The 23,689-nt window shown below is 41.9% G+C and overlaps 1 protein-coding gene across 2 annotated transcripts in view; it reads right to left on the bottom strand.

Annotated features, from left to right (window-relative positions):
- The window catches only part of FAF1 (Fas associated factor 1), a 338,217-nt gene extending 314,534 nt beyond the window's left edge, over positions 1 to 23,683 (bottom strand). For both annotated transcript variants that reach the window (XM_019501327.1, XM_019501328.1), the window contains exons 1-2: positions 23,592 to 23,683; positions 3,341 to 3,409 (exon numbers count right to left, since the gene is read on the bottom strand). In XM_019501327.1, the coding sequence (XP_019356872.1) occupies positions 3,341 to 3,409; positions 23,592 to 23,636 (114 nt within the window). In that variant the 5' untranslated portion in view covers positions 23,637 to 23,683. The remainder of the gene's footprint in view (positions 1 to 3,340; positions 3,410 to 23,591) is intronic.
- Between the last annotated feature and the right edge of the window lie 6 nt (positions 23,684 to 23,689).

Raw genomic sequence — 23,689 nt, 5'->3', positions numbered from 1 at the left:
GTATCCTGCTTTTACTCCGTAGCTCAGTGGTCACAGTAGTTATCCAGGATGCAAGGGCCATTAGCACACTGAACTTTGGCCAAAGTGTATCCATGTAACTAAAATTATTTGAAGCAATAAGACAATCTATTATTTTTGACCAACTGCTGTTTCTATTGTTTTCTTGCAGCATCCCCCAGGGCTCCATCTTGTCACCCCTCTTCAATGTGTACATGAGGCCACCTAGGGACACTGTGTGGAGATCTGGAGTGAGCTCTACCTCTTTCTCATCTGACCCAGGTCCTGGCTGCACCTGGGAACTAGCGTCTCCTACACACATACAAGGAGGCTGCTCCAATGTGCTGCAATTACAGCACGTCAGAGCAGACTATTAATCCAGTGCTGGAGCATGGTAATTACCGCGCTCCAGCAGACTCCAGTGTCCCGTGCATCAGCGTCCTCACACTGAAAAATGGTGGCGGGTTCACTTGACAAGTTTTAGTTCAAAGCACCCCGCCACCATTTTTCAGGGCAGCAACACAGTGGCAGGAGCATTGCGTGCATCAAATTAAAGCGTCCTCCCACCTCCCAAAGCATGTCTATAAACACCCTAGATGCAGATGAATTAAGTGAAATGGAATCCAGACAAGGTAAGCGAGGGGATGATGGTAGGATTAAAATACTGATCACTGATGGGTTCAACCTCCCCTTGTCATTTAGGTGGGTGGTACTCCTGGATCCTCTGCTGCACCTGGATCTTCACTGGGCAGCAGTGGCTACAAGTACCCTTCACCAGCTCCTTTCTTTCACACTCAGATCTGGCCACCACCATCTATGGTTTTGTCACCTCCAAATTAAACTACTACAACATGCTCATGTGAGGCTGCTTTTGAAGCCTGGAAGAGGGAGCTGGTACAGAACAGGAGTGGCTGTTGGGAGCATCTAACTCCAATCCTTCAGTGTCTGTGCTACTGCTCTCCAAGCCCAATTCAAGATGCTTGTTTGACCTATAAGGCTCTAAATAATCTGGGCCTGAGGGACTGCCTTCTCCCTTATGCCCCAGTGCAATCTTTATGGCCAGCTGACAGCAATGTCTTGCAAATACCCTCAATGTAGCAGGTCTGCTTGGGAAAAACACATGAGAAGTCACTCTCAGTAGTCACCCCTCGACTGGAATTTCTTCCCTCTTCAGGCCCACTATAGCCTAAGCCTAGGCATCTTTCAGAAGCACTGTAAGACTTTCCTATCCGAGTAGGCATTTAGCAAACAAAGCCAGTCTCGTACACTGTTTACTGGGTTTCTGTTCTACAGTTTCTCCTGTTCTACGAGCATTTTTCCTGTTTTGCAAGTTATTCTGATCTTCTTTCATAAGCTGCCCTGAGATTCTGTTGGGAAGGGCAGCATACAAATCAACGGTGGTAGCAACCATCGATCCTCCTGGATCATGCTGTATGCATGAGGGCCATCAAGACCTGTGATGCATATGCCTGAGCAGGATTTTTTTTTTTTTTTTGGGAGGGGTGGAGGCTGCCCAGACCATCCATCCTCCCTTTAGGCCACTGAGACAGAATCCAAAGACCAGACCGAGTCCAGATGTTTGGTGTTTCCATGGCTGTAGTTGTATAAGTGTCTGAAAATCAAACCCAGGTCTCCTGTGTGGTAGACAAGGAGTCTACCACTGAACCACAGGGGACTGCATGCAAATCAAGTAAGTAAATAATAAGATAGAGGGTTAAAGTTACCTGGCTTTCATCCTTGTGCCCCAAACCAACTGAAATTATAACATCTATCCTGCTATAAACAGGTGACGAATCTTATTACTAGAGAATGTCTGACTTTCTAAAGAGGACAGCCCAACTAATGTTCTGCTGTCACAATATGGTAACAATGTCCAATGGCAACTTTTACAAGTGCCTAATGACTGAAGGTTTCTAATGATTTGTGTTGGGTGACTGGTTGTTCTGGGACAGGGTCTGATGATTTAGCGAAAATAAACTGTTACTATACTTTAGTATAAAGTTTTAATTTAAACAAGGTTTGTCCGAATTTAAATGCAATTCATTCTATTTGCACTGGGCAAGTTTTTGCTACTTCATTCCACTTTTTCAAAATTTAAAGTACTGAAGTTAGTACAGCAAAGGGAAAAAGAAAACCCCAAATACCTCTTTTATAGCTGATTTTCTGTACAGTAAGATCAATAGCTGCCCCACATAATCACTACAAATGCAAAATTTCTAGGGTGAAGTGCACAGCACATTTTTAAAGTTATTTCTTCTTAACCTTTCCAAAATCTTAATTTTAAAAGCAGCCAACTGTCTACCAAGAAAAGCTCAATAAAAATCCTGTTGTGTAGCATCTATAAATAAGAAGATACTAATATAAGTGCTGGGAAGTGGGGGAGTTAAAGGAGAGAAAATAAGCTCTTTTTCATGCATGAAAAATGTTCCAATAACATTTGGCAAATCAAAAAGTTAAGGGCAAACTAGGTGGCACATGAGGTTGGCACAGTTAAAGACCAGTAGTTTCTCTAGCCAAAGGCACACAAGAAAATGGTTAGCATCATGTCCAGCTTGCTTTAGTTCCCTAGCCAAAGTGACCAGATGACCATTTACAGTTGAACTGACTGTAGACAGCCTTCAGCAAAAGTCCAGAGCTAGGTTCAAACTTAGGCTTCCGAATGCCATGGCACAGGGGCAGGCTGTTTAGAAGCAACTTGTTCCCATCATCTTTCACAACAATACCCTTATCTATGATGTCTACAAAGAACCATCTGCAAACAATGGCTAAGCAAGCAGCAAACCAAGATCTCTGCTTTATTCATTCCAACCTTAGTTCACAGTGACCTTATCTCCCCAGCACCACCTGTGACAAGCCACAATGTGTAGGCAAAACTTCCAACTCTTGGAACAGGATCTGTTTTTTCATTCATATCAGAATATCATAAGGTGTAAATTCAGAAAAAGGCAATGGCTGATCCCTAATCCGCTAAACACTAGTCAAATACAAAGTAACAGAAGCAGCAAAATTAAGCTATTCAAAAATGAGCACTATTTGGTTAGAAGAAAATGGCTTACCTTTCATTTCTTTCAATGACATTACCTAAATTCTTCACGATGTTTTATATTATACACACACACAATGTATGTATATACACACACGTGTACATACACACACCATCATTTTTTAAAAGTTAATCTTTCATTATATTATATATGAAGATATGCTTGGATCTACTCAACAGGAAGACAGCTCTTCTATCAAATATTTAACAAAAGAATCACAGAAAGTTAACTGCTGTTCAAGTTTTCCTTAAATAAAGAAGTTACTGTTATGCGAAGAAAATTACTTTTGAAGTACTCACCACTAAGTCCCAGTTATTTTGTTCAAGCAATGTAATGGCTTCATCAATATTTTCAATACCGGTACATGCCTTAAGGAGGAAAAAAAAAAGAAAAAGTAATAAACACAGGAGAAAAACATGGTAATTTAAGAACAGAATTCAGAATATTAACTCTTTAAAATTTAATTAAATTGGGTAGAAGTATACATAGGATACAGATCCTTCATAGTCATGGAGAGAGAAGAGACAGTTCTACAGCAGCATGAGTATTAACAAAATTAAAATTAGTAAGGGGAGCCTGAAATCTAACTGGACTTTGAATGGAGAAGATTACATACGGGCACTAATCTGGCTAAATCAGTATTTTTACGTTTAATCAAAAATACATGAAGTCTCTAAAAAGTAATTGTAAAAAGTAAGACACTTTGAATGCTATTCCCTACTGTCATTGCTTCTTCAGCAAAAACTTCTGGATGCTCAGAGTCTTGAAAAATAAAGCTACTGAAGCAGGAAACTACCTTTAATCTCCCCCAACCTCATACACACTTTAAAAAAATAATCCTGGCCTGCCACCTTTTCTGGATGCTTTAAATATGCCTGAATGAGTTTGCAAGAGAACTTTAGCTGACATGTGCTCTAAGACGGTGGCTCCCAATCTTTTGTGAGCCATGATCCCTCTTCTGTGTTCACAAAAAATACAAACTTCTGGTCAGTTCATGGCTATGTGTGACCCATTTCTGGTTCAAATTCATCTGCAGTAACGGACTTTTTGCACCAGTGTCAAAAATCAAGCAAAAGCATCATTTGTCAAAATACATATGATCTGAACCTGTAGAAGGACATTCTTCGTAACACTATCACAGAGACCAGATACTTGTTTGCTTATCTGTTGTCAGTGACATTACAACAATGCTTGTGCATAGCCACAATTAGGACAACATTTTAGTAAAACAAAATATTTTGATTGGTTTAAGACATTCAGCATTCCCCAATCAAATCATACAACTCAGAAGCATCTCTGCAAATTCCTGAATCTATTACAGAGCTCTAAAATAAACCTGAGTACCCAAACAGTGATTAAATACAATGTGTGCACTGTGAAACCAGTGGAAATCATCAAGATATTTTATAGGAGTGCCAAGTACTAATAATTATTTACACCGAATAAGTGACTGCAACTGGTTTCTCATTACCTTATTTCTCATTGCTGCCAAACTCCACTAAAAAAGTGCAACCTACTCTTAAGAGACCCTGCAAGAGATATGTTCTAGGATTTTGTTTGAGGTCTTGAAATTCACATTCAGTCACAAAACTAAAATGTTCTTTGTAGGGCTGTCAATTAATCATGGTTAACACACACAATCAATGCGTTAATTGCTTGTGTTAAAAAAAAATGAACGCATTAAATTGCACACATGGTTTTGGAACCTGAGCCTGGGCTCTGCTCCACTGCCATCACTGCCACCTCTGGGCCACCCCGCAGTGCAGCAGCGCCGGCACAGAGGACCGCAGGGCAGCCTGGGTAAGGGCTCCAGGTGGCTGCAGCACGGGGGGCCACGGAAGAGGCATGCAAGACACAGATGAGCAGCCACAGGCTGCAGGAGGCCAGGAACACAGCCCAGCACCGTGTGGAGCAGCGCCCAGCCACCAAGTCTGTGAAGGGGAAGGGGTGTGGGGGAGGAAGGGGGGGGTGCAGATTGAGGCCCCCCCACAGTGAGGAAGCAAGTGGTACTGGAGCAAGTTGTAGGATGGAGCTGCAGGCAGCTCATCCAGGGGCATGGGGCAGGCCACTCCTCCTGCTGTGAGCACCCTGGGGAGGTATGGTGGGGGTATGTGCCCCCCGGATTTGTGTGCAGGGCAGAGGCAGGCAGCCACTGTGTCCTGGGCTCTGCACCCTGCCACCATTGCCCCGAGAGCCACGCAACACCATGTTGTGCCTCCTGCTGCTGGGCGGACAGGGAACATGGCACAGCTAGTGAGCGGCTCCTGGGGCAAAGGCAGTGGAGCGCAGAGCCCCAGCCCGCAGCAGCAGGCTGCCTCTGCCCCACGTACAAATCCAGGGGACATGTGCCCCCCCCATGCCACCCCTGGGGTGCATGCAGAGGTGGGAGCAGCCTCCCCCATGCCCCTGGATGAGCTGCCCACAGCTCCATCCCATGACTCACCCTGGCCCCAGAGCCCATTCACCCCAGCCCCTGCCCCACTCCCTCTCTCACCATAGGGGCTTCAATCGGCACCCCCTGCCCCTGCCCCTGCCTCCCACACACTTGCTGGGCTGTGTCTCTGTCTGCTCCTCACTCCCAAGCCACAGCCCCCCAGCCCTGCTGCTGCCCCTCACTCCTAACCCACAGTAACCCACATCCACAAAACCTCCCTCCTCAGGCTCCAACCTACACGCGCACGCGCGCGTGCGCACACACACACACACACACACACACACACAAAGCTCCCCACCCCTTCACAAAGTACCCTCCCACACACCCAGCCCCCAACCATACAAAGTACCTGCACAATTTTGCATAATTTTTGAGTTTTTCTGCACATAATTTTGAGGTTTTAACTGTGCAATTAAAATGTGAGAATCAGCTGACTGTCAGTCCCAACAGCAGCAAACATCAGGTGCTCCTTGTGCAGGGCTGCAGCACCTGACTTTCAACTTAACAGTGCATGGCGTGGGGGGGAGCCAGGATAATAACCCCAGAGTCCCCCTGCACTAGCAAGTAGTAAGGAGCAATTGGGATCTGATCGCCAATCCCAAAATCCAGCCTGTGGCATGGCAGGAGGCACAACTCTTGGGATCAAGGATCAGAGCTCATTGTGCCATTAAATGAACATGCGCCAGGGACCACAGTAATATGACTGAGTCTTTCTGTACCTGCTTTGACCTTGACCACCACCAATTTCAGTGCAACTCCTGTCTACTGCAATGTCAGAATGGTCGTCCTCCATGCCTCAACACTAAGGCGACTTGTGGGGGGATCAGAAACAACCCCTTGAGAGCAATTGGAATTGAATAGAAGTTAGTGAACTGCATAATGCACTAACATGACATGTTCTTTTCCCTCTCCCTGTTTGAGCTAGTTACAAGTCTGCTTACTTGTGATTACCCAATTATAGTTTTGCAACCCAACCTGAACATTATGAAAATACAGATAATGCAACTAGATCCACATTCAAGAAGGAAAAAAAAAGGCCTCATTTTCTGCTTAACTGAAAATTGTAACAAGGCCTTTGTGGCTACAGCAGCTATCTAGCTACCCAGAGCAGCAATGAATCCAACAGACACCCCTGATAGAAGGTGTGGTCATAACCACTGACAATTGTTCAGTATATTTTTTTCCCTCTCCCTAATGATACCAGGTCTGACCACTAAAAGTAGAAATGGTCACAAATATTAGTAAGGAGCAGATGTTGCTGAATTCTGCTCACTGTTCAGTTCAATCATGTAGGAGGGCTAGACTGCTGTTGTAGCTGCGGTGGTCCAGGAAATATGGGAGAGCATCATGCCCGTCAAGAGCTTAGAGCTCAAGTACCTGTTCATTATTAACTACACCAAAGAGCCACACATAGGCTGGCAAAATCCCCCATACAAAAGAGGCTGAAACATTCATAACTGCTCCTACTAATGAAGTGGGATTTGGTATATATTTTTCATATACCTTTCCAAGAACACTTTTCCATCCAAAACACTTATGTCTACTGCTCTGAACATGTCTTCAGTGTAGGTATTGTCACTGAGATGTATGAGCCTGTCTCACTTTTTTTAGGGCTTGTGTGGCCAGTTGTCTCTCTCAAGTATACAGTTAGCAATCCACTGGCCATGTCCCTAGCCACACCCACCCACCCCCAATTTGCACAAGCGAACTGAAAATCCACATCGTTCTCTGCTGCTTAAGGTCACAGACATATTAACAGTGTGTGACCCAATTTACCTCTCTCACCATGGGCTAAGCTACTGAAGCTTAGCTTCCATTTGCTGCAAGGCAAAAACATGCATACAAGCAGCCAAGACAGTGCCTGTCCCTTTTACCATGTAGTTAATGGTTTGTATGTTCATATGATAAAGTAACTTCATGTGTAAACTTCCATTTTTTCCTTTTTCCTCAACTAGGTTAAATCACTTTTGGATAACTGAAAAAAATATGATGGGATGCAAGTGTGTAAGTAATGTACTACCTTTCAAGGCCTGTGAAATATAGACATGTTCCTGTTTCTTAGTACACCCTGACTTTATAAAATGTTACAATACTGGTACATTATTAAATAGATGAGTTCATGGCCAAAGTTATGGGGAACAGAAATACTGCCTTAACAGATACAAAGTCTAGGGACATGAAGCAAATTTATTTGAATCCCAAACAGACTTAGGTTCTTCTCATCTCCAGTAGGGTTGGCACTCTTGTTAGCTTTAAAACCCATACAGATGACTGAAAACAGCATCTACTGCTTCCAGATATTAATGGACTACTTTTTCTCATATCATAAACCAGATGTTTTTCCAGAATCGTGCATAAGCGATGGCTCTTTCCGTTGCTGTAGTGAGGTCCCCCTTCGTACAGGTCTCACCAGGGAGTTGACAAATGAGCAGGTGCTCCTTAGTCTGCACTTCACCACACTTGCATATATTTGTGTCATTAGAATAGCCCCACTTGATCTTGTTTCTGATCTTCCAGTTTGTGTGCGCAGGCAATTCAGGCATTGCCATGTTGGCCAGCCTAGATCAGCCCCTCTGGAAAGGTCCTCCTCAGGTTTCAGATCCATTTCAGAGCACCTGATTGCGCATAATCTTTACTTCCATAGCCTCAGTTGCACCCTGCCAGCCATTGTGTCCAATGGTGCAGCACTAGCCACAAAAAACGCCTTTGCATTTTAAACCATTTAGTTACTTGTGTGTGACCACAGAGTGGGTGCCTGGATCCATCTGTTGTGATCTTTCTTTTTGGACTGCTAATCATACTTTGTAATTGCTTGTTGACAGATTTCCCTCCAAGATCTGGAAGGTTCAAAGCTACAGCCAATTCAAACCCATTCCCTGTGCCAAAGAAAAAGTACATGTTATATACTCAGGTATCCCCTGTTGATGGTGGTTAGAGACACAAACAGTAATCCTGTATGCCTAGATCCTAGTAAAATACCCAGCTGGTCTCCACTTCTTTTGTCCATGTCATCTTCATTGCACAAGCAAGCACCAAGGAGAATAACCTCCAGACAAACAGGGTCAGAAGGTCACTGGTTCTACCTTACCTATAGGACTCAAGCACATGTGCAATGCTTAAATCTGGAAACAACTCAAATGATAAGAAATTAATAATTGTGGTGTTGACATTCTTGGTATGAGGGACCAGAGACAACCAGGGGCAGACTGTATCAAATGGAACCAGAAAATCATGACCTACTCGGATACCCAGCGCGATGGGGATTAAGTGGCACAGCACAAAAAGCCATACAAGATTAGGAGCTGGTAACAGCTGAGTAAGTGCAAGCTTCCAAATATTATGCATGAAGATGGCAATCATTCAGCGTTTCACCCCTACAAATAAGTGCAATGAATGAGTGCAAGGAATGCTTCACCCCTACAAGTGAGAGCAGTGAAAACTTCAGTATGTATGACAGAAGCTCATTATAGAATCCCATTTGCAATCTAATCACTGCTTTCAGCTTAGAAGCTCCGCTTCCTGCGGTCCCTTCACAGAATCTGATGAAGCAAGCTGCTGGTTACAAAAGCTTATGTGATATGTCTCTGATTTAGTGGTCTATAAGACACAACTCTATCCTGCCTTCTGAGTTGACACTAACACAGCTAACTACCTCTCTTTCCTCACTGTCACTACTTGCATATTCATATCACCAATGATGATCATGGACTGAGCAATGCCACTGACATACTCAGAACTGATTTACATGATAGAAACTGAGAACAGCTCATGGAGTTTTGCCAGGGAACCCCATCACCCCCAAAATAAATCCTTTCAGCTACCAACAGAAGGAAAAAATTAAATTATTTTTGCAGTAAGTTGGGTTTTTTGACCCCTTTGGGGCACTCAGGTATAAGCAGGCAACAAGCATCATTTGTACATCACCAATTCCTCCAGACATAAGAAAACCTAAAGAAAAATGGAGCTTGAACTTAAAGCTCCATATTATATTGTCCGTCTTCATGGACTTGGATTCCATCTATAAGGTAGAAAAGGCTTAAAGGACCTTAAGAAAGATATAGGTTGAGATACCCAAGAATATACTGGGATTTCCAGAGGAGGAAGAGAGCATGTGAAGAAGGAAATAGACAAAACTGAACCACCTCAATGCTACCGAGCACAAGAAAATTATCTGTTTAGTTATATCATTTTCATTTGTTAAACTGGTAACGCTATCAAAAAAGGAAAGAAAAATAAGCACATATGGACGAGCAGGCACAGGAAGTAGAGGTGGCAGCCAAAAAAGTGGATCTGAGAATTCTTAATCAAAACCACAAAAAGGCTAACAGGCAACTTCAAAATCACAGTTGCATTGGGTCCGTAAAATATAAACACGGAAATACTCTCACCATCCCTAAAGAACAAATAAAAAGATTTTATAATGAAAGCAGTTAACCCATAACAAAAATGGGCTCTCACTTGAAACAAAATTCAACTTCGACACTATACACAAGATGGAAGAATATGACATTAGTTGTGAAGAAATTATCTTGGGGAACTGTTCAAAATAAATGTTGAAGGCATGTTGAAAAATATGCTACAGCTCTTCAGAGAATGGGTGATTGAACCAACCTCAACAGAATGGTAAAAGGGAATTATGAAGTTACCTAACAAAGGGTAAATGTAAAGTGACCATAATTGGGATTATCACCCTGTTATCAATCCAGGGAAAACTTTTCTGTATGATTATCCTGAACAGAACCCACAATACCCTCAACATTTCAAGAAGCAGTAGTTGGTTCAAGCAGCAGCAGTCACCCCCATATCATGGTTTAAGCTATACACTATAACTATACAAAGCAAAGAATGCAACACATCTTAAATTTTATGAATTCCCTGAAAGCCTTTTACAGTATAAGCAGAGGGACTGTGTAGCACATACTGGAAATCTATGCATCCCCTTTTAAAATTATTCAGAACTTGGCAAATCTTTATTAAGATCCAAAACATGCTGTGATACCTAGTTAGGAATTAACTAACAGGTTTGATATTACCCCTGGACTTTGACAAAACGGAAGTTCTCTCCCCTTTGTTGTTTAGGATCACAATTGAATTTGTTGCATGTAATACATGTGGTATAAAAACTGGAATGCGAAACACTACTGTTTAGCCACAGAACAGTCCAGTTCTCCAGTTATAATATTTATGCCCTGAATATACTCAAAAAAACACAGCAAAGAGACAGGCAGCCCAGTCAGAACAAATAGGTGTTACTGTCAAAAAGTCAAAGCAGGTCTGAAGAAGACCGAAGGGGAGAATTTAATAGCATCCTTCAACTACCTGAAGGGCAGTTGCAAACAGGGTAGTGCTAGACTGTTTTCAGTAGTGGAAGATGACAGAACAAGGAGCAATGGTTTCAAGTTGCAGCAAGCCAAGTTGAGGCTAGATATTGGGAAAAACTTTCACCAAGAGTGTATTAAAGCACTGGAACTGGTTGGACCATCGTACTCAATGCGTAATCATCAATGGCTCAATGCCTAGCTGGAAGGAAGTATCAAGTGGGGTTCCCCAAAGGTCTGTCCTGGGTCAAGTATTGTTTAATATCTTCATTAATGACTTGGACAATGGGACTGAGTGCACACTTAGCAAATTTGCGAACATCACCAAGTTGGGTGGGGTTGCAGACATTCTGAAGGGTAGAGCTAGGTTCCAGAACGACCTGGATAGACTTGAGAAATGGTCTGCAATCAACCAGATGAGATTCCACAAGAACGACTGCAGTCTTGCAATTAGGATGGAATAACTGCATGCTCAAAACACAGACTGGGGAATGAGTAGTGAGGCTGCAGTACTGAAGAGAAGGACCTGGGGATTACAACAGATTCTAAACCGAGTGAGCTGACACCATGATTTTGCTGAAAAGAAAAAAACTAACCTCAGACTGGGCTGTATTAACAGGAGTGTCACTTGCATATCAAGGGAAGTGATTCTTCCACTCTATTCAGTGCTGGTGAGGCCTCACCTAGGGTACTGTGTCCAGTTTTGGGCCCCACACTTCAAGTAGTATGTGGATAGTTTAGAAAGAGTCCAGCACAGAGAAACAAACATCATTAGGTGCCCAGCTGCTGATCCCTGCATCGCTCCAGCTCCCCTTCCTCCTATGCTTTCGCTGCCAGCCCCTGCCTCAGTGAGCGGGACTGGGCAGGGCAGTGCAGCGTGGCACAGCCAGGGAAGTGAAGCGTGAGCCTGGGGCAGCGCAGTAGTGGGGGAGCAACATGTGGTGCAGTTGGCAGGGGGCAGAAATGCATGTGGCATGAGCCCATGGGACTCGTGGCTTGCCTTGGTGGGCCTCACAAGCATAGTCCCAACTGGTTCAGCCCACAGGGGGTTCAGTCCCCACTCACTTAGAGGTTGGACAGCCCTGAGCTGGCCCAGCCTTTTCTATCATTCTCCTTCATAGATTTCATAGACATTAGGGCTGGACGGGACCTCGCGAAATCATCAGGGTCAGCCCCCTGCCCAAGGGGCAGGAAGTCAGATCACCGCAGCAAGATAAGCATCCAGGCATTTCTTAAGAGGTATCCAAAGTAGGTGCTTGCACCACTTCTGGGGGAAAGTCTAGTCCAGACTCTGGAGACTCAGACAGTAAAGAAGTTTTTCCTTATGACCAGTCTAAAACAGTCTACCACTAGACCTCGCCTTCCCTTGGCGTGCCCTGGTGAACAGACGTTCTCCCAGTTCCTAGTGCACACTCCTTAGATACTTATAAGCTGCCACCAAAGTCACCCCTGAGCTTTCGCTTCTCCAGGCTGAAGAGTCCCGTGCTCCTCAGCCTCTCTTCATAAGGCCTGTTCACCTGACCTCTAATCATGCGTGTGGCTCTCCTCTGGACTCTTTCATATTTTGTCCTCTCAGGAGCATTTGAAGATTTCTTGATTTAAAAACCTGTTGGCAAGTACTCAGAAGCTCACAAGTCAGGTGTGGAGGGAGGGGGAATGGAAATCAAAATACTAATTTAGTACGTACAGTTTTATCTAACATGGTCATGTTTCATTTCTTTTCCTACCTATATCTGCTTGTCAATTTAGATTATATACCCGTTGGATCAAGGACCTAGCCATCTTCCTAAAGGTCTCCCCATAAAGCTATTACCTTTTGGGTGCTCCAAGAACAAACATTCCATGTCCTTGTCTCCCCCTTTGTTCTTTGTTACTGCACAGTTACATCAACAGAAAAACACATCTCTAAGTGCTCCTTTAAGGCCCCGTCTACCCAAAAAAATGACCATGTGCCAATATTGTTTAAAAGTGTGGAGAGGAAAAGAGTTTTTAGAGTGCATCAGTTAAATCAGTAAAAGCTCTAATACACAGAGGCACCAACAAAAGCGTCCTTTTATCAGGATAACAGTTTGTTTGGGAAGCTGTTATAAGCACTGCCAGCAAGAAATCGGTTGTCATTGAAGGGGAAACAGGACACCAATATAGCTTTACAGCAGCAGAATCTTTCAAATATAAGTAAGGCTCTGCTCTGAAACGGGACTCCCTCAAAAGTTAGTGCTATCTGATGAAATCCCCACAACAACCAATTGTTGTTGCGAACAGGATTACGATTTCCAGCTGAGAACAACCAGGGAGTTTAATAACAACTAAAGCTGCTGCTGAACTGATGGTTTTTGTATGCATGCATTCTTGTAACAAAGGGAAAAAAAACCTAAGAATTATTTTAAATTGGTGCAAGTTAGTCAGGCATTCTGAAACCAGTGACTTCAAAAATTTATAGCACCACTTTTTAAATGAGGAGTTACGTGAATCAGCTTGCATTTAATAGAAATGAACAGGCCACAACTGGTAAGAACATTCCAGAAAAAAAAAAAAGTTGCAATTTGGTGAGTTGGTAATAGACTAAAACAATCTAAAAACAGAAATGAGTTCCCCATACTTAAGATCCTAACTGGATGCAACATCATATTTAAAGTTTGTTATTAGCCAATAGGTTAAATATTAAAATCTAACCAATGACTTACTTTTCTAGGACTTCTCTTAAAGACTTCAGATGTATTTGAAGCACTTTCTGAAAAAGTTCTGGCTCTCCTGGGACAACACACAGACCTGTTCAACCAGTTAGACAGCAAAGACTAGTAGATGGACTATGACGGATTGAAGATGCACAATCAGCAGAACACGGATTTGGTTTCTGGATAGAGTTGTTTGCTTTTCCATCTGCAGTGACACATTACCTCAAATATCGACATAAGCGTGCTTGAAGACCTGGTAACTTCATTAAGGTAGCATGGATAGTCTTTTCAACCTAATTTAATAAAGGAGCTCTCCTAAAACTTATTTTTGAAGCTGAATTAGCGTTGCAGTGCTGAAGTTACTATTGTGTCTTATATCAAGGCTCCAATGCACACAAAAAGCCATGTAGTATTCTCATTCATCCCTATAAATGTCAGAAAGTTAATTAGAAAGAATAGCCAGCCTTGCCATGAGCAGTTGAAGTTGTTACAGTACAGTACCAGATTAGCATTCCAAATGCTCATGTTTCTAAAAAGGACACCATTCTTATTCACATTCTTCTCCAATTTCTTATTTCTCTGGCTCTGTAATTCAATTCACATCCTGTCTGAAGACCAGAGAGGTTACAAGTAAATCAAACTAACTTTGTTCTGATGAAAACAAGCTTCAGAATTTCAGCTGAATCTAAAAGTATCTAAACAAGTTGCTTCTTCAGAAGTGGATGAAGAACAAAAGCTAATACAAGCAAGGGTACAGACAGTGGGAACAGACAGTGACAAACAAAATAGCCAAGCGGATGGACACTACACATACAATATGCTTTTGTAGTCTCTTGATATTTCATCTCTAGTGCCAGTGATAGCAGCTAAAACCATTTGTGGTGCAAACCAAAGTGTGCCTGATCAGCTGCAACAGTATGTTACAGCTCCTTAGTAGCAACATAAAAAACATAAGGGTGAAGCAGTACCTCACAAAAAGTCCCAAAAAAAGCATAAGCTTTCATATCCTAGGTACTGAACAATCTTAATTTTTTTTCCCTAAAAAAGTTGTTTAGAACAACTCTTTACCTGAAAAGTAATCTTTGTAAAAAAGAACCAATAATAATAATGATTTCTTTTCCATCCATTGCATAGTTTTCCCCCCCCAAGTCATGACAGAAACCATTTAATGTATTTTTTTAAAGGATCCCAGGAAACTTGAGAAGATTTAAGCTAACTTTTTAAAAAAGAAAATGTATTTTCGGGTTTCCCTATGCACGTTTAAAAGGATCTTTTCAAAAAGGGAGAAACTATGCACAAAGTGCTGTAAAACATACAAAATAAAATGAAAAAAGTTTTTCTCCTAACTAAAATTTTTCAGTTACAGTAATGTTACAGGTGTCACTGTCGGTGATACGAGCTGCAAAGTTTTCAGACAAATGTGACATACAAAGCTGTAATTTAACAAAGCAAGAGAGTTTTGTAGGCAACTGTCAGCGTTAAACTATAAACTATGACAAATAGCAGAATTTGGAAGGATGAATCATCTGAAAAGACTATGCAGAGGAAACCAAAGGTTTATATAGCAAACTTTGCCCCATGAATTGAAAAAGTAAATGACACCAAGGCACAAAATGAAACGTGCCATAATACTTCTGCAGTACTGACAATGGAGTTTCAGATGCACAAAAATCTGAAGTTACTGTTACTGTAGAATCGTAACTTCAGATCACCCATATTGTATACTCTGTTCACATTACGAAAAAACATTATTACCATGAACAGAAAGAGGACATAGATTTCATAGACATTAGGGCTTGAAGTGACTTCACAAGATCACTGGGTGATCTTGACCAAAGAGCAGGCAGTCAGCAGGAGTCAAATGAACATATCCTAAAAGAGGTAATTATTCTCCTCTGCAATGTGTTTTGAGATAAGAATAAAAAACTTAAAGTAACAACATTGTTTATTATTATTTTTATTGTTATTGAGGAATTAATTACAACTGCTTTAGGAACTAGAAATAAATAGTCTTGTGTATATGGCTGAGCTTGCTAACGACCATGTGTTCTCACAGCATACAAAAAAACCTACAAACTCTCCATTCTGAAAGTATAATTTTATACATACAACACGGAGGTGTATGGCATAAACCCATATTCTAGTTTGACTTTTATTTAACTATGTAAGTTTTTGTGGAGACAAAACTTCATCCCTTATGAAATGTATCCACATTTTCCTTAAAATGGTAAAATAAAGTTGCCAGGTATTAAAAAGCACAAGCGTGCAAAGGGGAAAAAGAAACTCCTTACAAATGGTACAAGAGTGCTTTGAACATTTTGCATTGATTGCTCACCAATTTGACATATGCTTGGAGAATGGAAGAATTAAACACCCATACCACAAACTAAATTTGTTGTTATTAAAAGACAGGAAATTTCAACTGTTTTCTTAAAATTCTTGTCTATTTTTTTTCTCACACTAATTTTTGCATAGTTAAAAGGGATCAAAGGTGTTAGCACAAGGAAGGGAACATTTGAGAAGACTCAATTTACAGTGTGGATCCAGTGAGGAAGGGTGGCACTTGCAACGTTTCTGTGGCAGGCAGCAGAGCTAACCCATTCAGAAAGGCATAAGCTTGCTCAGGCAACTGCCTACTTGCTTCCCTGAACCAATTCATCTCTAAGGCCGGATCCAGATGAGTACCATCATTTGTTTCCCCAGGGGCAAGTAGCAGTGGTTGTGCCACTGCTGCTTGTCCCTGGGGAATGCCTGTGTCACATGAGCTCTGTGTGCAGCAGGTTACCCCAGTGGGGTAGGGAAGGCTGAGCCAAGCAACTGTGCTGGTCCTAGCAGCCTTACCTGGGGCCCTGGGGGCCCAAGGGAGCTGCAGCCACAGTGTTCCTGCAGCTGGAAGCCTGGCTGGCAGCTGAAGCATGGATCTGGCCAGCCAGGCTCCGGTTTGGGGCAGCACGTGCTGCTGTCACATGTGCCACCCTGCTTTTTTTTGGCATGGGTTTTTTTAACCCTGGGATCTGTTGAAACAAACCCCCCCATGCTGCAAGGTAGCAGCAAAGGGGAAGGCCTGCATGTGCAGTGTGTGATGCTGCAGATCCACGCTTATTTGGACATGGCCTAAGGTGCCACCCTGCCCTACCTCCTGCCTGATTTCCAGCTAACATTGCTAACTACCGTTCTCTACCGATACGTATCAAAACAAATCTTCTTCCCTGTTCTCACTATCTTTTTTGAAGTAAAGGAAGTAAAGTTCTCACTGTCTTTTCTGAAAGAAACCTAATGAACTCCCCCTTGTGGGAAAAAGAAAAAAAAAAAATTATACTGGACAAAAAGAGGATATCCAAGACAGCAAGCAAAAGGCCTCTAAATTGCCTAATCTATGGTTCTTTCCCAAATTTAAAGAGAAACTCCTAGAGCCCTTCACTCCTTAAATGTTTCCCACCGGAGATATCAATCCAGGTACTTCTACATGAATTTAGCTTCATAATTATCACCAAGAGCTAAAAAAGAATTATCCCCACTTCAGTTTAACTGAGGCACTGAGACATTATAGGTTATACCCACAAAATAATTTAATGTTGCAATACTGAGCGCTGCCATACCCAACTATCCAATTTAATTCAATGGATTAGAGGCTTCTCCAGGGAGTGGGAGACCCAAACTCAGTTCTTTCCTCTGCCCAAGACAATTTGAACCCGTGTCCCAGATGAATGCCATCAGGCTACAAGCTGTGTGAGGGAAGTGATCTCTCGATTCCCTTCTATAGCATCCAAAGCAAAGGAGCAAATTTAACGTGCCTCTCCCACATCCTGGAAGAGTTGTCCAAGCACCAGCTAATGGGTAAAAGAGAGGCACTGGATTCACTTCTCCTCCCATACACTGTGCAAGGCAGGTGTGCTCTGAAAACGCCTACCAGAACCAAGCCTGCAGGCAAGACAGGGTAAGCTAACAGGACTTGGATGCAAGTGCAGCACTGAACTGTTCACCACTGTGAAGACTTAGTCAGACCTGAGCATGTACAGAAGCAGACTTTTATGTATTCAGGGCTCTTTAGGAACTTACGTATCTAGGGACTTTAGGTGGCAGCCATACAAGGGTTCTGAGGTTCTAAACGTTTGTTTTGGGCAGTTTTTCTAGCAACCTGGTCTTTCTGTCGACCTAGACATAAATGACCTGCTAAACAGAGAAAGCCTGTGATGCAAAAAGAGAATTGAATCTAGACTTCCCAACTTCCATGAAGTACCTTGGGCAAAGAACCATCCACCCTTTCAAATCAAGGCTAAAGGGAACCGATTCTACATGGGGCTTCAGTGTTCTTTGTCAATAATTTTCTTCTGCAGGATTGTAATGAGAAAGTGATTGCTGGCCCCCAACATAAGAAGCATGCCAGACAATGATGTATTGTACTGCTTCTTAGCTATTATTGATGTAAAACACTGCTATAGGTTAGAAACGCCCCCCCCAAGCCACTTATGGCCACCCCTTTCCCTGCTCTAGGTCCCTCCATTGGTAACAATTTAACTGTAAAAAGAAAATATGGGCCAGTTTATGAAGACCCACAAGACTAAATAAAAACCAAACCCTGCAATTTATAAAAACAAAAAAAAACCCATCAGCATCAAGTCTATTTTTAGGTTGAACAAATGTGAGTATTCTACTTTATTAAAGGCTAAGAAAGCCATACATTTGCATAAATTCTTGAAATAAATGCATCTTTTCAGTTCTTTACCTGTGTGTAGCATGAGAGCTTCCACATCTTTAGTTTTGCTTGTTGATTTATTTTCTTTTTAAAAGGAAACAAACTTGGGTTTTAGATCAAATCAAACTCATTTTTCTGTCTACATAAATATAATGGATGGCCATAAGCATGATTGTACAGAATCTTCAGAGCTACAAGACCAGACCCAACACTATTAGCTGGAAATTGAAATACAAAATGAAAGCTGAATCAAGCAGGTGTGCAAGAACATGACTTCTCAAAGAATAGAAACAGCATCTCTCCAAGCTCTTCACTCCCACTTATGGCTGCTGCAATGGAAGGCTGTGAGCCTGTTGCCCCAGCTCTGCCCAGACCTTCAGCCTGCTGAAACTGCCTGCATACAAGTAGAATAGGAGCAAAATACTCTTGCTTATGTCAAGGAAGAAGCAAAAAGAAGGTTACTTAAGCGTACTATTGGCCCGGATGCCCTGAACAGCTGCTGTAAAACCATACAAGATATGTGTCTTGTCTACAGACTTTTTAAGTCCCTTCTGAATCTGTTAGTTGTCTCACTTCTAGAAGCTTATCTTTGCAGCCATAAGGGCTAGATTTTCTTCAATTGCTTAACCTTTAAAGTTTCTGAACGTAAACTTCCCACCAAAAAAGCTTCTCAGTCACCATGGGCAGGTGGATCTTCCAAGCTTTGCTCAAACATTCTGGACCACTTACTATATACTAATACAACCCTAGTTAGCCCAGTGCATTAAACATCTTTTCATATAGCACAGAAGACTTCATACAGAACAGACATGTATTAGAATCACTAATTGTGTGGAACACACAGATAACACCAGCTCCTACCTGAAAAAAAACAACATATGAAAGAAGAAAACCTCTGAAAAGTTTTTCCCTCTAAACCCCTGCAAACAATGGCGTGTAATCAGTCAAGATCTGGTGGCCTCTTATCCTATAGGAGAAGAGTGTAAGAAACATGAGTCTAAGTGATTTTCTCCTACAAGATCATATACAAGATGATTATGTAATCTCCAGTCACCTACCATTAGCTAACAAGCCCCACAATTCTCCAGAGGAACTTGTAAATAAATGGCCTAATTGTGGTCCAGTGGTATACAGCTATACTGTAATAGCAAAGTATATATGGATAAACTTATGCTAGCTAAACTGTACTTTTACATGAGAACTTATTCCAGCCCCCACCCCCATTTTGAATGAAACTATGCGGACAAAGAACAGTTTTGCCAATATACACTAGGAGGCTATACATTAGGAGGTTTGACCAGAACTCTTAGTCACAAGTCACACTTCATCACACCCCTGACCAACGAAGCTATACCACCGTAGCTCTGCTTTTGAACTAGACCTATGTAGATTTAGGTCACTGAAAGTTTTACAGTTAAGCTAAGGCTGGCTAATATGCCCCAAGGGCATTTCCATTGAGGCCCCTAAACTTCCCAGACAATCTATTTGGAGATAACTTCAATGTACACTTATTTCAGTCACTGATGATTTGAATCTGGAATGTGAAACTTTTGCAGAGCCTAGGCTCTTCTGCTCAGTTTGAGCATACTAACGCTATGCACAGTCTCCTGACAGAAGCTTTGGAAATTACTCTTTAGATGTATACCCCCATCCCATCCAGAAAAGTCCAGAGTGGCTCAAATGAATCTCTGTGGCCAAAGTGACAGAATTAGAATGTTCTGTTGAACTAAGCCTGCACAAAAATACTGGAGTCCCAAGAGAATCGTATTACACACCAGGACTGCAAAAAATCAAGGAAAGTCCTTTCAGGTTGAACTTTAAACCCTTAAATAAGCTGAGCTCATCAATTCAAATTCCATGTTTGTACAGTGCCTGCCACATGGACATCCTGATTGTGTCTGAAACCTCCGTGTGATACAATGTGTACTGCATAGCACCTAAGGTACCCAGCCATCGATGAACATTCAGCTGTGCCGGACATGCAGGTGTCAGAGATGGAATTCCCCACCTCCCACAACTTTAGGCATGTCACTGTTTTATTAGCACCTATTGCAAGGAATATACAATTCCTTTTTTACTTAATTTATGCAACTGATAAAGCACTGACTTTCTGTAGTTTTGCCTATATTTCAATGACACTGTGTGGAGAAGTTGTGAACTGCATTTATAAGACTAATCAACATACATATGCATGATAATCAAATTTACCTATTACCTGACTCACAAAGATCATCAAGACTATTCACAGTGTCAAGTTAAGCAAGAGAAAAGTTTAGGTAAGGTATTTGTGCACCCTATTTTCCTAATCTAACCTTTATATTCAAGAAGCAGCATATAAAAATGTTATTAGTAGTATCTACCTAGAAGACAGAAGTTTATAGGGAACATATTATGAAGAAAAAAGTATTCCGATTCTCATAGCCCTATTCTTGACTACTATTACTAGTTTTTAATCTAACCACATTTAAACCTTACAATGAAGCGATTAAAATAAGACAAAGCCAAAAAGATTTTTTAGTGCTTTAGAATTCTAAAGTTGTTACTTAAAAACTATATTTAAGTAGCATAAAATTAAATGAATGACATAACTCCCATTGACTTCAGAAGGTGCATGATAATACCATTACCATTATATAAACACTCTCAACAATACCATAATTTCCAAGTTCAGTGTTTGTAGGGAGGGGAGCCCTTGCCATATTTAAAAAAAAAAAACGACAGTGATTCTTACTTGTTAATTTTTTTTCAGATGTCTGAGAAATAAAAGCTTCCCACCCTATTTTATCATTTTTCCATTTAGCAAACACTAGTTAAAACAGTTACAATTAATTGTATTCTAATATTTTACAGTTTCTACATCACGGTCTATGACAAGGTCTCTTGCACCTGTATTACTAAAGCTGTACTGCCGTCTGTGAGAGAAATATTTAATAGCTGAAAGCTATAAAAAGTATAGCAAAGAAGGCATACAGCACTCCCGCTTTCTCTTTTCCCTTTAAGTTCCTGGTGAATGAGTAATACATTTCAAAGTATACTAAATGTTTAGGATACCTAGAAGTTCCCTCACTAGTTTTTACTATTTTAAAAGGTTACAGTTGGGCCTACTGCCCTTTTACATTATAACACTGTTCGATAGTATTAAACAGCTGTCAGTTCAGTGTGTCAGCCTGTGGAAGAGGAAAAAGTCTAAAAGCAAAGACAGAAAAAGAGAAGTTGCTGGTCAAATGCAAAAGTCAGGAGGGAAGGTTCTGGCTTCTCATCAGCGACAGACTCACAACATCACCTTTCATGCATTAATTAACTTCTGTGCTTCAGATTCCTCTTGTGCAAGACTAAAGTATACTTACTTGTATTTGTTTGTTAATAAGACATCTACCATTCCAGTTACTAAGCATGCCTTCATTAAATGCACACTTAAGTCCTCTAATAAAGAGTGCTATAAGTGCAAAGTAGTATTATCACTATGAACATGCCAACTGTATATGAATTAAGTTTTATTTTAGGACTAGCAAGATGCACAAACCAACACACCACTCCTGATGTTAGATTCACATATGTTGTGGAACCTCGCACCAGCCTAGAGTTTTGTTAACTTCAGTAGGGCTCTACAAGAGTATTATGTGCACGTGATTACAGGGATGGGACCCAAGCTTCTTTTCTGGGGTATGTTATTATTACCAGAATCCTCTGAAATAAACTGCAGTATAATCATGTGCGATTGGGGGGGGGGACATTATTTTTTACATAAGACTCCTATTTTCATATATCAAGAACTGGAAGTTGTCTGCAGAGATGCCATATATTCAAAGTCCTATAAAAGGAAAATATCACTCCATTATTCAAACAAATATCTGACCTAACATGCCACAGAAATAAGCAAGCTATATAATGAAACAAAAAGTTACAGACAATATATGCTCTACAAATCAAATCATTTTTAAGAAATAGCTTTTGTAGATCGGCTTTGATATGTACATGCAAACAAGAGGTGAAGAAGGTTTGAAAAGCAAATTACTAACTATAGCCATCTTCCTAGTGAAGACCAGATCTTTGGTGGGGGGAGGGGGAAAAGATCATGGGTAATGGCCTTGACCTCAATCTTACACGTTAGTTCAAACAAGTACAAGACTGCCCTTGTACCAGACCGACCCCAGAACCTGTAGACATACAAGACTAAAGAAAAGACTGATTTTCAGATGTATACCCCTGTATCTATGAACAGGATAATATAAAACAGACACTCTTCCAAGATGTATTTACATCCCTCCTCAAATCAAGTTTCAGTTTAAAGTATCCTCCAAAACAAAAAGGTGAACAAGTACCTCCCTGCCTAATTGAATTTATTCTTGGGAAAACAATGTAGGGAAAAAGAAAACCCTATATAGAGGCACTACATGGAAGAGATTAACCAGCTTCAGGCAGACCTTTCACTTCCCCTCAGAGGGCCTTATTTTTGGGACTAAGATTAAGGTAGCGTGCATTTGGCTTATCTGGATATCTGATTATTTTATATTACAAGTAAGGTGTGCATGTAGATATTATCTCATCTGTACATACACATGTGCAGAAGCACATGTGTATTTATACAGCTGTATATACATGCATATAGGCATGCATACACACATGAATGTGCGCACACACACATATATATGCGCACTTACAGGCATATATGTGCGTACACACATACACAGGTTTCTCTCGCCAACCAGTTTTGAGTATCCACGCTTAATATTCTATACACCATTTTGGCTACCACAGCACAGTTTTGAATAACTGGTTTTCTGTGGCCGCACATCAGCCCGCCACCTGCCCTTTTGTCTTGCAAAGCACGGGAACTTTCATAAACCTAGCCCCAGCAGCTGGCAAGGGAAACCTATATATGCACTTACATGTATACAAGTGTGCACGCACACAGACACACGCTTCCAGGCATGCAAGTGCACACACACAGACGTACGCAAAGATGCATGCTTCCATGCATGTATGTGTGCACACATATATACACGTGCATGTGTACACACATGCAGACACTTCTATGCATGTATGTACACATATATACACATACATGTGTGTACACATAGGCACAGATACTTCCATGCATGTACATGCACATGTGCGTGCACACCCATACATGTGTACACACACAGACACTTCTGTAAATACACACACATGTGTGTACGCACAGACGCACACTTCCATGCATGTATGTGCACACACACACATATACACATCCATGTGCATACACACGCACACCGAATCACACTTCCACACACAGATAAGTGCGTACACGCCTGCCTATACCTCAGTGTGTGCGCACGCACACACACACCCGTGCGAGGGGGGGGTCCCCTCAGGAGGCCGAGAGGCCGTCCCCACGCCCAGCGCCCGGCTGCGGCCCGTGGTGCCCGGGCAGGGCGCGGGGCTCACCTGGAAGTCGGCCAGGATCATCTCCCGGTCCATGTTGGACGCCATGGCCGCCGCCTGCCTGCCCGCCCTGGGCGCGGGGCTGCGCGCATCCAGCTCCG

The sequence above is a fragment of the Gavialis gangeticus genome, unplaced genomic scaffold (genome assembly GCF_001723915.1).
Source record: "Gavialis gangeticus isolate Ggan-Ray unplaced genomic scaffold, GavGan_comp1, whole genome shotgun sequence".
Taxonomy (NCBI): domain Eukaryota; kingdom Metazoa; phylum Chordata; order Crocodylia; family Gavialidae; genus Gavialis; species Gavialis gangeticus.
Note: the sequence above shows the minus strand (reverse complement) of the source record. Positions and strands in the feature narration are given on the sequence as shown.